Below are 15,357 nucleotides of genomic sequence, written 5' to 3'. Positions count from 1 at the left end.
ACGGAATTTTGCAGAATCTTCCCGAGGCTCCAGAATCCTGAGAGCCCAAGCTTTCATCTTTGTTTTTCAGTTTAAATAAAAGTCTGCTTCTAGTTCACATTGTTACAGAGATAGGCTGGGACCAGTGGCGTAGCGTGGGGGTGCAGGGGGGGCTGGCCGCACCGGGCGCAACATCTGGGGGTTAGGGTTAAGGGGCGCAAATCCACTGGTTAGGGGGCACAAATCTATGGGTTAGGGGGCGCAAATTACTTGCCTTGCCCCGGGTGCTGACAACCCACGCTACGCCACTGGCTGGGACACCCATCATCCTTCTCTGTAAAAAAAAAGTTCAGTTGCCCAACAGATGGAGCCCTCAGACTGTACATCCCTGGTCAGTGCTGGAGGGGGGAAGGGGCTGTCCGTCCCGTTCTGGCCTGTCGTGGGCTTTGCAGTGATCCGGACGTGCAAGGATTAACTGAGCAATGAAAAAGCAGCAGGGAACTGTTTAATGGGATGATTCAATAATCCCATAGCCAGAAGTAACAGGAAACCACTAATTAAAGAGGAAGTAGCGTTGGGAGCCGAAAATGATTTAAACGAATAGAGGCAAGAGGAGATGGTTCATTCAAAGGCCTGCAGCGAAACAGGGATTTAAGTCAAAGAGGAGTACTTATGAAGAAACATGTATCAGGATCTTCCCCCTGGAGATGGCCTTTGCAGGATCATTATGGGAAATATACGGTTATATTAAGTGTGGAGCTAAAAGGCTGCCAGCTGAACGTGCAGGAGGAGTGCCACTTAGGGCTTTTTTCCAGCCAGAACGTACCAGAACTCAGTTCCGGCACCTCTCAGGTTGGCAGCATTGCAGTTACAAGAGAACAAGGGAGGTGTTCATGGTGCGCTCCAGCACCTCTTTTCCTACACAAGGGGGTGAGGGGAGGTTTGTAAACAGTGGGTCAGGGAACAGGCACTAAATTTCTACTGTCTCTGGAGGGTGTGCCATGGACAGCCACGAAAGTGCGCCCAAGGCACCTGAGATAGATAGACATTTAGTATCCACCCTATTCTCTTGACTGCAGTTTGGTTTAACTGATTGCAATATTGTATTTTTACATCGGTTACCCCACCCATTGGAGCTCAGCCTGCAGCTATATTGGATTCAAATTTGTTTTCATACATGAAATTGTTTCTAACTATTTGCATATACTGATTTTTTAAACATATGGATCTGCTTTCATCTGTGGAATCGTTTTTAACCATTGGTGTCTTTGCTGTGAACCAGCTTTGAGATAATTTGTGGGACTCGATTAATGAATAGGATTAAATGAATGAATGGTGGAGTCAAGCAAGAAATATTCATAACCACCCTTTCCCTGCCTTTTATGCCCTAATAAGATCTGTCACACTTGTTTCCCCCCCTCCCTCCCTTCTTGATCAGGAATTCAGCCCCTTCCTTCCACAATCATAGAACTGCAGAGTTGGAAGGGACCCCAACGGTCATCTAGTCCAACCCACTGCAATTCAGGAATCACAGCGAAATAAAACTTTATCCTCTTTGCTCTGCTCTCTCTATTCCAGCTCACCTTCAGCCGTCCTTCACCCATCTCCTATGGAATGCAGCTTGGCTTACTTGCTAGAGCTCTCTGGGGCGGCGTCTCCCGCAGGGGCCTGCTCCCCTTAGGGTAGCCCACCTGCCACACTCTCTGCTTGTAACGGACCCTGGCATAATAATAATAATAATAATAATAATAATAATAATAATAATTTATTCAGGACTGGTGTTATGTGGTCTCGGCGGCCGCTCCCAGTCACCAGTCTAGCTGCCGCATTCTGGATTAGTTGTAGTTTCCGGGTCACCTTCAAAGGTAGCCCCACATAGAGTGCATTGCAGTAGTCCAAGCGGGAGAAAACTAAGAGCATGCACCACTCTGGCGAGACAGTCCGCAGGCAGGGAGGGTCTCAGCCTGCGTACCAGATGGAGCTGATAAAGCCACTCCCGAGCTTGAGAGGGGGTGGGGTTGTGGGCTCTCGCCCGCGACCACAGTCTCGCGGGGCTGGGAAGCCCCGCGGGAAAGTCAGGGATTCCCCGGCCTTAATTATTATGCATCTCCCCCGGGCCAGCCAATCGGCTGGTGAGGGGGCGGGGCCGGCCAGGGCAATGTAAGGTCAGGGCTGCCCTGGCTCGCCCCTTTCTCTCCTCGCACCGGCTCCAGATCGCTTTAAAAAAAAGTTCAGTTGCCCAACAGATGGAGCCCTCAGACTGTACATCCCTGGTCAGTGCTGGAGGGGGGAAGGAGCTGTCCGTCCCGTTCTGGCCTGTCCTGGGCTTTGCAGTGATCCGGACGTGCAAGGATTAACTGAGCAATGAAAAAGCAGCAGGGAACTGTTTAATGGGATGATTCAATAATCCCATAGCCAGAAGTAACAGGAAACCACTAATTAAAGAGGAAGTAGCGTTGGAAGCTGAAAATGATTTAAACAAATAGAGGCAAGAGGAGATGGCTCATTCAAAGGCCTGCAGCGAAACAGGGATTTAAGTCAAAGAGGAGTACTTATGAGGAAACATGTATCAGGATCTTCCCCCTGGAGATGGCCTTTGCAGGATCATTATGGGAAATATACGGTTATATTAAGTGTGGAGCTAAAAGACTGCCAGCTGAACGTGCAGGAGGAGTGCCACTTAGGGCTTTTTTCCAGCCAGAACGTACCAGAACTCAGTTCCGGCACCTCTCAGGTTGGCAGCATTGCAGTTACAAGAGAACAAGGGAGGTGTTCATGGTGCGCTCCAGCACCTCTTTTCCTACACAAGGGGGTGAGGGGAGGTTTGTAAACAGTGGGTCAGGGAACAGGCACTAAATTTCTACTGTCTCTGGAGGGTGTGCCATGGACAGCCACGAAAGTGCGCCCAAGGCACCTGAGATAGATAGACATTTAGTATCCACCCTATTCTCTTGACTGCAGTTTGGTTTAACTGATTGCAATATTGTATTTTTACATCGGTTACCCCACCCATTGGAGCTCAGCCTGCAGCTATATTGGATTCAAATTTGTTTTCATACATGAAATTGTTTCTAACTATTTGCATATACTGATTTTTTAAACATATGGATCTGCTTTCATCTGTGGAATCGTTTTTAACCATTGGTGTCTTTGCTGTGAACCAGCTTTGAGATAATTTGTGGGACTCGATTAATGAATAGGATTAAATGAATGAATGGTGGAGTCAAGCAAGAAATATTCATAACCACCCTTTCCCTGCCTTTTATGCCCTAATAAGATCTGTCACACTTGTTTCCCCCCCTCCCTCCCTTCTTGATCAGGAATTCAGCCCCTTCCTTCCACAATCATAGAACTGCAGAGTTGGAAGGGACCCCAACGGTCATCTAGTCCAACCCACTGCAATTCAGGAATCACAGCGAAATAAAACTTTATCCTCTTTGCTCTGCTCTCTCTATTCCAGCTCACCTTCAGCCGTCCTTCACCCATCTCCTATGGAATGCAGCTTGGCTTACTTGCTAGAGCTCTCTGGGGCGGCGTCTCCCGCAGGGGCCTGCTCCCCTTAGGGTAGCCCACCTGCCACACTCTCTGCTTGTAACGGACCCTGGCATAATAATAATAATAATAATAATAATAATAATAATAATAATTTATTCAGGACTGGTGTTATGTGGTCTCGGCGGCCGCTCCCAGTCACCAGTCTAGCTGCCGCATTCTGGATTAGTTGTAGTTTCCGGGTCACCTTCAAAGGTAGCCCCACATAGAGTGCATTGCAGTAGTCCAAGCGGGAGAAAACTAAGAGCATGCACCACTCTGGCGAGACAGTCCGCAGGCAGGGAGGGTCTCAGCCTGCGTACCAGATGGAGCTGATAAACAGCTGCCCTGGACATAGAATTAACCCGCGCCTCCATGGACAGCTGTGAGTCCAAAATGACTCCCAGGCTGCGCACCTGTTCCTTCGGGGGCACAGTTACCCCATTCAGGACCAGTGAATCCCCCACACCTGCCCACCTCCTGTCCCCCAAAAACAGTACTTCTCTCTTGTCAGGATTCAATCTCAATCTGTTAGCCGCCATCCATCCCCCAACCACCTCCAGACACTCACACAGGACTTTCACCTTCTTCACTGGTTCCTATTTCAAAGAGAGGTACAGCTGGGTATCATCCGCATACTGATGAACACCCAGCCCAAACCCCCTGATGGTCTCTCCCAGCGGCTGCATATAGATGTTAAAAAGCATGGGGGAGAGGACAGGACCCTGAGGCACCCCACAAGTGAGAGCCCAGGGGTCTGAACACTCATCCCCCACCACCACTTTCTGGACACAGCCCAGGCGTAGTCAACAAGGAGAGCGTGGGGACCCCTGCCTTTCCTTCCGCAACAAACAATCCCTTAGCTTCCGTTCCCGCGTGGGTCCGAATGATCCTCGGGTGTCCCTTCCAGCCCTACCATCCTATGAATCTAGGAGCCTCGGTCTCTTTTCCAGCTCTGCTGTTCTTCTTTTAGGGAGCTTCTGATTCACCAGGAAGTCTCGCCTCCCCAAAGGGAGAGCTGGATCTCGTGGGCAGCTGTAGCAGATTACCGTCAAATCCTCTGAAATGCCAGGGAGGCTTTGGCAGTAATCCTGACAAGGTGGCAAGAGGGAGGGAGGGAGGGAGGGAGGGACACACACACACATATCACAAGCTGTTCTGCTACCTGAATGGAAATCAGGTGGGAAGCAGGGAAGCAATGGCCAGTTTGTGCCAGCAGCAAATATATATAAATATATATATGTATTCAAAGTGTTGGTACTGACCTTTAAAGCCCTAAACCAGGGCTTTAAAGGACCAGGTGCACAGCCTGGGAGTCATTTTGGACTCACCGCTGTCCATGGAGGCACTAGTCAATTCTGTGTCCAGGGCAGCTGTCCCACTCCACCTGGTACGCAGGCTGAGACCCCACCTGCCCGTGGACTGTCTGGCCAGAGTGGTGCATGCTCTAGTTATCTCTCGCTTGGACTACTGCAATGTGCTCTATGTGGGGCTACCTTTGCAGGTGACTCAGAAACTACAACCAATCCAGAATGCGGCAGCTAGACTTGAGACTGGGAGCGGCTACAGAGACCATATAACTCTGGTCCTGAAAGACCTACATTGGCTCCTAGTACGTTTCCAAGCACAATTCAAAGTGTTGGTGCTGACCTTTAAAGCCCTAAATGGCCTCGGTCCAGTAGACCTGAAGGAGCGTCTCCACCTCCATTGTTCAGCCCAGACACTGAGGTCCAGCTCCGAGGGCCTTCTGGCGGTTCCCTCCCTGCGAGAAGTGAGGCTACAGGGAACCAGGCAGAAGGCCTTCTCAGTGGTGGCCCCCACCCTGTGGAACACCCTCCCATCAAATGTCAAGGAAATAAACAACTACCTGACTTTTAGAAGACATCTGATGGCAGCCCTGTTTAGGGAAGTTTTAAATGTCTGATGTTCTGTCGTGTTTTTAATATTATGTTGAAAGCTGCCCAGAGTGTGCGGGGTATAAGTAATATGTTGTTGTTGTTGTTGTTGTTGTTTGGCATCCATGTCTCTGGATCTGAGCAGCAATCAAATCTGCAAAGGCTGAGACCATGTCTCTTCCAAAGCCCAGTTTATAATCTATTATTTTATCTTGTGAACCGCCCTGGGATCTTCTGATGAAGGATGGTATATCAATCTAATAAATAAACAGATATAAATTAAAATGAAATACTCTGTGGCTCAGCAGAATTAACTGTACAGCTTCCTTCCTTCTCTACCTGGGATCCGTTCTTACACCTGTGCAGCCTGCTCTGACGCTAAACATGAGCTGCTCGGTGTGTACATATGCTTGGCTGTGATCCCCGCATTGTGTGGGGCTGGACTAGAGGACCTTGAGGGCCCTTTCAACTCAGATGGTTAGAAACAATTTAAAGCGTACGCCTCAAGGTTCAAAAGTGGACAGGGGGTTTTCAGCATCCTCCTTAAACTGCTCAAGGAAGGTGGCAGTTACAAATCCTTGCAGAGGGAGTCCCACAGATTAGGGGCCGCCACAGAGAAGACCCTCTTCCCCTGAGGCTGCCGCCACCCCATAGCCTCTGAGGGCAGAGGGGCTACATTCAGCTGGACTGTTTTAAAGGCCTGGTCCTGGCAGGAGGCTGTTTCTCGCTTCCCCTTCACACTCAGCAGAGAAAAATCTTTGCTTGGTGAGAATGACCACTTAGCACTCTGATTCTAACCCAGGCTCCTTTATTGGGAAGCGCCAGCAAGCAGGTGCTAATGGGACTTGCTCCCGGCTTTTGAATGGCACCTCTGAGCACCCCACCCTCAGCTTGGAGAGGTCCCCTTTCTTTATGCTCAGTGTTCATTGCATATTTGAGAGCTTTTTGGAGAACACCAGGGCTCTGTTTCTCTAAAGAATTCCTAAACTGCTGAATGCACACCCTCCAATGAAAATTATTATTATTATTAGTAGTAGTAGTAGTAGTAGTAGTTATATAATATATGTTATAATATATATGTTATATTATATATTATTATATGTTTCCCTCCCCTTATGGTTTTTATCTATGGGCTACTTTTAAAATGAGGCTGCATGTTAAATTGCATTTTAACACCTATTTTAAATTGGATTTTTCCCCCTATTATGTTTTTACTGTAATTTTACTGGTGTTAGCCACCCTGAGCTTGGCTCTGACTGGGGAGGGTGGGGTATAAATAAAATATTATTGTTATTGTTATTTTATTTATACCCCACCCATCTGACTGGGTTGCCCCATCCACTCTGGGCGGCTTCCAACATCATAGAACATTTTTTAAAAACCTCCCTAGACAGGGCTGCCTTCAGACGTCTTCTAAAGATTGTCTAGTTACTTATCCCCTTGGCTCAGGGGCCACATAGCTCCATACCCTCCAACACATCTCTGATGAAAATAGGGACATCCTAAGGAAAAGTAGGGACATCCTAAGGAAAAGGGAAGCGGGTGGCGCTGTGGGTAAAACCTCAGCGCCTAGGACTTGCCGATCGCATGGTCGGCGGTTCGAATCCCCGCGGCGGGGTGCGCTCCCGTCGTTCGGTCCCAGCGCCTGCCAACCTAGCAGTTCGAAAGCACCCCCGGGTGCAAGTAGATAAATAGGGACCAGCGTGAAGGTAAACGGCGTTTCCGTGTGCTGCGCTGGCTCGCCAGATGCAGCTTGTCACGCTGGCCACGTGACCCAGAAGTGTCTTCGGACAGTGCTGGCCCTCGGCCTCTTGAGTGAGATGGGCGCACAACCCTAGAGTCTGTCAAGACTGGCCCGTACGGGCAGGGGTACCTTTACCTTTACCGTTATGGAAAAGTGGGACATTCCGGGATCAAATCAGAAACCGGGATGCCTAAAGATGGAGCCTTAAAATGGTGCCAGGCGAGTCTCCCTGGGGAAAGCATCCCACAAACAGGGAGCTACTGCAGAAAAGGCCTCGTTCTCGTGATGCCACCCTCTGAACCTCTCATGAAGGAGGCGCCTGGATTCCTTCGGCATTTCTCCAACGCTAATTTCCTCTACCATTTTGCATTTGCGGGGCACTCTAGACTTTCGCCTCATTCTCGTACCAGCTCTCCTTCAGCTCTGCTTTCCTCTTTAATTGTCCTTTCAGAGATGCCGTCCTGCAGCAGAAGAGGGTGGACTGCAAAGGGCTGCCGCCGGCTGAGTTGCAGGGCAAGCCCCTGGTTGGTCTGGCCGCCCCGTTAGCCCCGGATAAGCAAGGTAAGAACCGTCCTGGGGAAAAGCTGGAGCGGAAGCGGGTTGAGCTTACGGTTACGAGATTTCTTTCAAGGAATCTGGGGACACTTTCCTTTTTCTTCTTTTGAATTTCATGCTTTATTATTTTAGGAAAGCCACTTCCGCCCTGCGGAGGAGGTGGGGTAATAATAATAATAATAATAATAATAATTTATTATTTATACCCTGCTCATCTGGCTGGGTTTCCCCAGCCACTCTGGGCGGCTTCCAACAAAATATTAAAATACTGTAATACATCAAACATTAAAAGCTTCCCTAAACTGGGCTGCCTTCAGATGTCTTCTAAAAATCTGGTACTTGTTTTTCTCTTTGACATCTGATGGGAGGGCATTCCACAGGGTGGGTGCCACTACCAAGAAGGCCCTCTGCCTGGTTCCCTGTAGCCTCACTTCTCACAGGGAGGAAACTGCCAAAAGGCCCTTGGAGCTTGACCTCAGTGTCCAGGCTGAACGATGGGGGTGGAGACGCTCCTTCAGGTATACTGGGCCTTTGAGGCCGTTTAGAGCTTTAAAGGTCAGCACCGACACTTTGAATTGTGCTTGGAAACGTACTGGGAGCCAATGCAGGTCTTTCAAGACCGGTGTTATGTGGTTTCGGCGGCCGCTCCCAGTCAACAGTCTAGCTGCCGCATTCTGCAGGCTTCACAGCCCCACCACAGGTGCGGCGGCTGGAGCCCTGCCCCCCCCCCCCATGATTGGGGGAATCCCCAGCTTTCTGACTAGTTTGGGGGAATCCCCAACTTTCTGACTAGTTGCAAGACCTTAGCCAGACCTAGCAGAGTACACACAGAATCCACGGAAGCAATTGGCAGCTTGGCTGCAGACAGGATAGACAAGGCAGGAACCAGGAACTTGTAGTTAGGTGTTTATTATATATAGTGGATTATTTACAGGAACAGAACACGGATCTTTAGCTTGCTCTCTCATACACAACTCACAACTCCTACACTGACACACAGAACTCTGAACTCACGAACTCCGAACTAACAGATTCCAGTTAGTAGGCCATTAATTATCACTCCTTTGAAAGAGCTTGACCAATCAGGGAGCAGTCTCCATGTCTCTGTTATCACCAGGCAGACTTACTCCTTCAGATTGCCTTCTGGCTGTCTGCCAAACCTGAATTGACTCTGTGTGAGTAGCTGCACGTATACAGTTTCCCAACAAGATTTTGTCCGGGGACAGATTGGTGAATCTGGGGGCTGTCACCGGGAACCAGGGACGTCTGGTAACCCTAGTTTAGGTTATTGAGATCTATGGGTATAGGGTGGTGTAAAAATTTATTAAATAGTAACAATAAAAATATCCCCCCATTCTGCCCAAATAGTGCCTGGCTGGGGAACCTGGAGAGGCAGTGTGGTGCAGTGGTTAGAGTGCTGGACTAGGACCTGGGAGACCAAGGTTCAAATCCCCACCCATCCGTGAATGAAGGTCACTGGGTGTGACCTTGAGCCAGTCTCTGCTCCTCTCAGCATACCCTACCTCACAGGGTTGAGGAAGGGAAAGGAGAATGTTAGCCGCTTTGAGACTCCTTAAAGGGAGTGAAAGGTGGGATATCAAATCCAAACTCTTGTTGTTGTTGTTGTTGTTGTTGTTGTGAGGATAAACCATGCAGGAAGCGAAAGCTGCACACGCCACCTTGAGCTCCTGGGAGGAAAAGGGAGGCTTTAAATGCAAAACAAAATAAGGCAAAATTACATACATTTTATTTTTTTCTATCCCGCCCCTCTGACTGGCTTGCCCCAGCCTCTTTGGGTAGCTATGAGTCCGTTTGGAGAAGTTTGCACGAAAATGCTTGCAAACCTTCATGAGGATTTTATTTTTTAAAAATGATGTGGAAATCATAGAATCAGAGTTGGAAGGGACCACAGGGGTCATCTAGTCCAACCCCCTGCAATGCAGGAATTTTTAGCCAGGGGCTTGAACCCTGAGATTAAGAGTCTCTGCCGACTGAGCTATCTCACTTAATACAGAACAATGGGGAAACAAGGAACTGATTTTTATTTTTATTTTTATTTGGAGGATTAATACCCTGATCTTCAGCCCAAAATATCAGAGAAGCTTACATACGATCAGAACAAGACAGTCCCTACACACGGGCTTGTAATCTGGAAAAAAAAACACGACACGCAAGGGGAATGGGACAGGGAGGGAAGAGGAAGAACAAAACCTCAAACCAGGCACCAGTTTCTAAGCAGTTGTTCCTATAATGAACAGCCGGCTCGGTTCAGGTGCAAAGAGGTGCGTGGGGAGCTAAGAATCCAACAATATGGATGAAATTTTACCTGTGTTTGTTGTCCAGAATAGTTGGGTTTGGGGGCACTCCTACCACATGTGGAGGTATGTGCCTGTGGAGGTGCACCCTCTCCAGCATTTTGGTGAGGTTCCTGGACACATTAGCGCTAATTTTCTTCCTAATGTCTCAACAAATGAAACTGATTTGTAAGAACGTAACATGGGGGGGAAATACGAGAGAGAGACATTGCACACACTTTGTAAATCAAGAAAATATTTAATTTTTAAAAAAACCATTAAAAAAATATGGATGAAATGAGCCTTCTGCTTCCTGTTTCTCTCTCTCCTCCCTGCCCCAGCCCCCTGCCACCACCGCCCCAGGGCAACCTGGCAGAATGGCTGCCCCACCCGGGTGACAGTTGAAGAAATTACCCATTTCTCAAATCTGGGTAGCATTGCCCTGTTCCCGCTGCCTTTCTCCTCCATCTCGTGGGGTGCAAAGGGTTCTCCCCCCCCCATCTCCAGCCCCCCTTATTCCCACTTCCTTCTCCTTCCTGCCTCCCCCTTTGCTAAACTCTCGCCCTGATGGGGTCCCTTCCTCTTTGCCTTGCAGTGTTGATCATCCCCTTGGCAGACAAGGATTCAGGGACCGTGGTCTGTGTCATCCTGGTAAGTCCACAGGTATTCACACCTAAGAGGGTCTGCGGGGAAGGAGGCATTCTACTCAGGTCTTTGTAGACGGAGGCATTATTTATTTCACAAAATATATACACCTCCCAGTTGTTGTTTTAAAAAACCCTACAACCTCAAAGCGGTATATGAACAGGCTAAAGCAGTTAAATTATCACGACGAAAAACGAGCACCCATAATTTTAGATCTTTGAAAAGTTAAAATAGCAGTCGACTAAGAAGCGGGTCCCTAAGACTAGGGACGCGGTTGGCACTGTGGCTTAAACCACTGAGCCTAGGACTTGCCGATCAGAAGGTCGGCGGTTCGAATCCCCGTAAAGGGGTGAGCTCCCGTTGCTCAGCCCCACCTCCTGCCAACCTAGCAGTTCGAAAGCACGTCAAAGTGCAAATAGATAAATAGGTACTACTCAGGCGGGAAGGTAAACGGCGTTTCCGTGCGCTGCTCTAGTTCGCCAGAAGCGGCTTAGTCATGTTGGCCACATGTCCCGGAAGCTGTACGCCGGCTCCCTCGGCCAATAAAGCGAGATGAGCGCCGCAACCCCAGAGTCAGCCACGACTGGACCTAATGGTCAGGGGTCCCTTTACCTAAGAAGCGAAGAAAGCGCACATTCTCAACAACTGAGCCGGCTTGTCTGACCAAGGACGTTTTTAGCAGGCACCAAAAAGAATACAGGGAAGGCTTCTGCCTGAAGTCAAGAGGCAGGGAGTTCCACAGGGCAGGTGCTGCCACACTAAGCAATTGAGTTCTTACAAATGCACAGCAGGTATTATGTAGCAGCTGTGGCCGTGCCAATTTCACCAACTGAAGCAGTCGAGTGGGCAATACGTATATGGGGTACAGTGGTCTCGTAGGTAAACTGCTCCCCAAAGGCTTTAGATACCAATAGCAACACCTTGAACCTGGCTTGGCAACAGATTGGTGCCCGGTGTAGCTTTCTGAGCAGCAGATATTAGATGCCGAAAAGGCCTTGCTTCTGTTGGCATCCACAGCACCAAGTTGGCACCGGGAAGCCTGATTTAAATGGGCTGTTTTGCATTTAATTCCTGGGCTGGGCTCTGTAACGTTTTTTCAGACTGCTGCTTTCAGCTTGTTCTACCTGTAACGAGATTATTTTAGCCGTAGTTTGAGGTTTTAATTGCTTATGCGGGCTGCCTTGAGAGGGCTTTACCCAGAAACCCAGACTGGCGGCTCAGCAGTGTGTGGCAAGAGAGGCTGAAGAGGTTATTCGTGGCAGCCTCTCTGACACGGCCATTATCGGCACTCCAATTAAGCCGCCTCGTTCAAGCCCCAAGAGCCAGAGGGTCAAACCGGGGTGCGATTTCTGCAGAACTTTCCCTTCACGGAGGCGGCGAGGCGAGCGGCGAGGTTAACCAAGCCCTAGAGCTGCCCGACTTCTCTTGCCAGCGCCCAGCAAGGTTGCGGCGACGGAGTCGGCAGCCGGGGAGATAAGGGCTTAAGTGGATTAGCGCCTGGTGCTCTGGTACCACATCTGCGAAATTCGCACCAGCGCTTATTAAAAAGGAATTAAGATGATTAAGAGGCGCTGACCTTTCCCTGCTGGCACAGGGAGATGGGACCACATGGCAGCCGCCCTTCATTTCCACAAAGCCGCATTGGCCTTTACAGTTGCTGGCAGGAGTGAGGCCTTGTCAGCAAAATAAAATAAAATAATAATAATAATAATAATAATAATAATAATAATAATAATAATACCATGCCCCTCTGGCTGGGCAGCTTCCAACAAATGCAAAAGCATAATAAAATGACAAACATTAAAAACTTCCCGGTACAGGGCTGCCTTCAGGTGAATAACATCTGTGCTCAGAGATTGGCGCTGGCCACCGCTTTGCAACTGGGTGTTAGAATAATAGAAATGTAGAGCTGGAAGAGACCCAGAGGGTCATCTAGTCCAACCCCCTGCAATGCAGGAAACTCAGCTATTCCTATATAAAGCCGTTAAAAGCTCGGGGCCGGTTTAGCTGTGAGATCACCTCACCCCCTATGCACCCATTCAGCTGCTTTGACTGGCAGAACTGGCACCCAAGTATCACCTGTTCCACATTCGTAAGAATTTGCTCTTTTTGTGTGGCAGTGCTTACTATATACTTTGGAACTCCCTGCCACTTGAAATCAGGCAAGTACCTTCAGAGTCCTCTTTTCCACTCCTGCTAAAAACACCCCTCCTTTGACAAGCCAGTCCAGCGGTTTTAGAAATGGTGAGTTTTAATCTGTTTTGGGGGTTTTTTTAAAAAAAACTTTTGAAAAGTTTTAAATTGTTGTTGTTGTTTGGTTATCGTCAATCTTATCGCTTTATCTTTTTTTGTGAACAGTTTTGAGGTTTTTTTAACAATCGAGCGGCGTACGAATTTTATAAAATCAAATAAATTAAAATAAATAAAGATCAAGTATGTAGCTTTTACGGACAGCAAAAGGATGGCAGTAGAAACTTTAACTATCCAGAGTGGTTTAACCAGTCATAGGCAAACTCAGCCCCCAAGATGTTTTGGGACCACAACTCCCATCATCCCTAGCTAACGGGACCAGTGGTCAGGGATGATGGGAATTGTAGTCCCAAAACATCTGGAGGGCTGAGTTTGCCTATGCCTGGGTTTAACTATCCACCCCTCTGCATGGAGAATTCTGGAAAATGTAGCTCTGGGAGAGGAATTGAGGACCCCCTAGCAACTCTCAGCACCCTAAACAAGCTACAACTCCCAGGATTCTTTACCGGGGGGGGGGGGGAGCCATGGCTGTTTGAACTGGCATCATTGTGTTTTAAAGGGATGGTGTGAATGTGGCCAGGCTGATTGACAGGGAGAACTGGGCTCCTTTCTGCAGGATCTCATGCTCCCCAGTTGTTGGACTGGGCCTGCTTTTAGCAGCTTGCTTGTCAGAATTACAGAGCAGGGAGCTTGTGTTGCATTTCTTCCTGGCAGGCTTGGTGGGGTTGGCTAAGGTCTCTGCGAGGCTGGTGAGAACTCAGTGCTAATTAACCGGAGATTTATGACAGGGGCGCTTTTCTAGGGACAACTGCAAATGGAAGGAACGAAGTAGAGAAAGAGAAGAATGCTGTGCATTCATTGCCAGAATCTCTGTGGAAGCATTCTTAGTGTAATTCAGTGGCAAGAGGGCATTACAGTTTAATTTGCGCGCAGAGAGAGAGAGAGAGAGAGAGAGAGAGAGAGAGAGAGAGCGCTTTACATATAAGCTAAACAAGCTCTGGGACGTGGGTGGCACTGTGGGTTAAACCACAGAGCCTAGGGCTTGCCAATCAGAAGGTCGGCAGTTCGAATCCCCGCGACGGGGTGAGCTCCCGTTGCTCGGTCCCTGCTCCTGCCCACCTAGCAGTTCAAAAGCACGTCAAAGTGCAAGTAGATCAATAGGTACCACTCTGGCGGGAAAGTAAACGATGTTTCCGTGTGCTGCTCTGGTTTGCCAGAAGCGGCTTAGTCATGCTGGCCACATGACCCGGAAGCTGTACACCGGCTCCCTTGGCCAATAAAGCAAGATGAGCGCCTCAATCCCAGAGTCGGCCACGACTGGACCTAATGGTCAGGGGTCCGTTTACCTTTTTAAACAAGCTCTAGCTTAGGGTTCCACTCCCTTTGGGCCCCCAAAAAATTAAAGGTAAAAAAAACCCTGGATGTACATTTCCAAAATAGAAGATAAAAAACAAATAAAACAAAACGTACATACAGCAACCGTGTTTTGTATTGTGTAGGCTCCTGTGATGTAAGTCATGGGCCCCGCCTGCTAGCCTGCTCCCTAAAATATCACTGGTTGGCTCATTTCTATATATAGGGTGCCTACATTCTGCATGGTTGCATGGCAACCTGTACAAATGGCTTTAGATACCTATTAGGTCCATAAATTGAGACGCAGGTGGCACTGTGGGTTAAACCACAGAGCCTTGGGCTTGCCGATCAGAAGGTCGGCGGTTCGAATCCCCACAACGGGGTGAGCTCCCGTTGCTCGGTCCCTGCTCCTGCCAACCTAGCTGTTCGAAAGAACATCTAAGTGCAAGTAGATAAATAGGTACCGCTCCGGTGGGAAGGTAAACGGCGTTTCCGTGTGCTGCTCTGGTTCGCCAGAAGCGGCTTAGTCCTGCTGGCCACATGACCCGGAAGCTGTACGCCGGCTCCCTCGGCCAGTAAAGCGAGATGAGCGCCACAACCCCAGAGTTGTCCACGACTGGACCTAACAGTCAGGGGTCCCTTTACCTTTATCTTTAGGTCCATAAATTACCATCTAGCATATATTCAACACAAAATCAGCGACCATTTGTTGTTGACAAAGGACAGCTGGACATAGAAAGGGCCCCATTACCTTCAGGAGCTGAGGGCCTCATCAAACCTAAATCCGGCCCTGTACACACACAAACATACATACATTCAGTTTATGGCAGAGGAAGCTAACACTGCACACTATCTAGTTTGATGTCCAAACTCCCATCTGTGAGGTTTTCTCTTCTTCCCCAAAATCACCACTTTACTTTTAGAATGGTTGACTGTTAAGTGCTCTTTTGTGCAAAACGCATTCAATTTCCTCAAAAGTCTCCGCATCCCAGTTAAGGCAGCAGAAATCAAAACAGTATCATCGGCATACATTAGAACTGAGAGCTTGACATTCTGAATAGAAACAGGAAAATATTCTAGACCTCTCAGTTCTCGAACAATGTCATTTATA

At 48.7% G+C, this 15,357-nt stretch overlaps 1 protein-coding gene across 6 annotated transcripts in view; it reads left to right on the top strand.

Moving 5' to 3' along the window:
- PDE2A (phosphodiesterase 2A) overlaps nucleotides 1-15,357 on the top strand; it is a 385,285-nt gene that overhangs the window by 314,099 nt on the left and 55,829 nt on the right. For all 6 annotated transcript variants that reach the window (XR_014510179.1, XM_083436263.1, XM_083436265.1 and 3 more), the window contains 2 exons: nucleotides 7,601-7,710; nucleotides 10,594-10,649. Coding sequence is in view for 5 of the 6 variants with exons in the window: in XM_083436263.1 (XP_083292389.1) it covers nucleotides 7,601-7,710; nucleotides 10,594-10,649 (166 nt within the window). In the remaining variant the exon portion in view is untranslated. The remainder of the gene's footprint in view (nucleotides 1-7,600; nucleotides 7,711-10,593; nucleotides 10,650-15,357) is intronic.

Source organism: Podarcis tiliguerta (assembly GCF_965153285.1).
Source record: "Podarcis tiliguerta genome assembly, chromosome: 4".
Classification (NCBI taxonomy): Eukaryota; Metazoa; Chordata; class Lepidosauria; order Squamata; family Lacertidae; genus Podarcis; species Podarcis tiliguerta.
The sequence above is the reverse complement of the archived record's forward strand: the minus strand, read 5'-3'. Positions and strand labels throughout refer to the sequence as shown.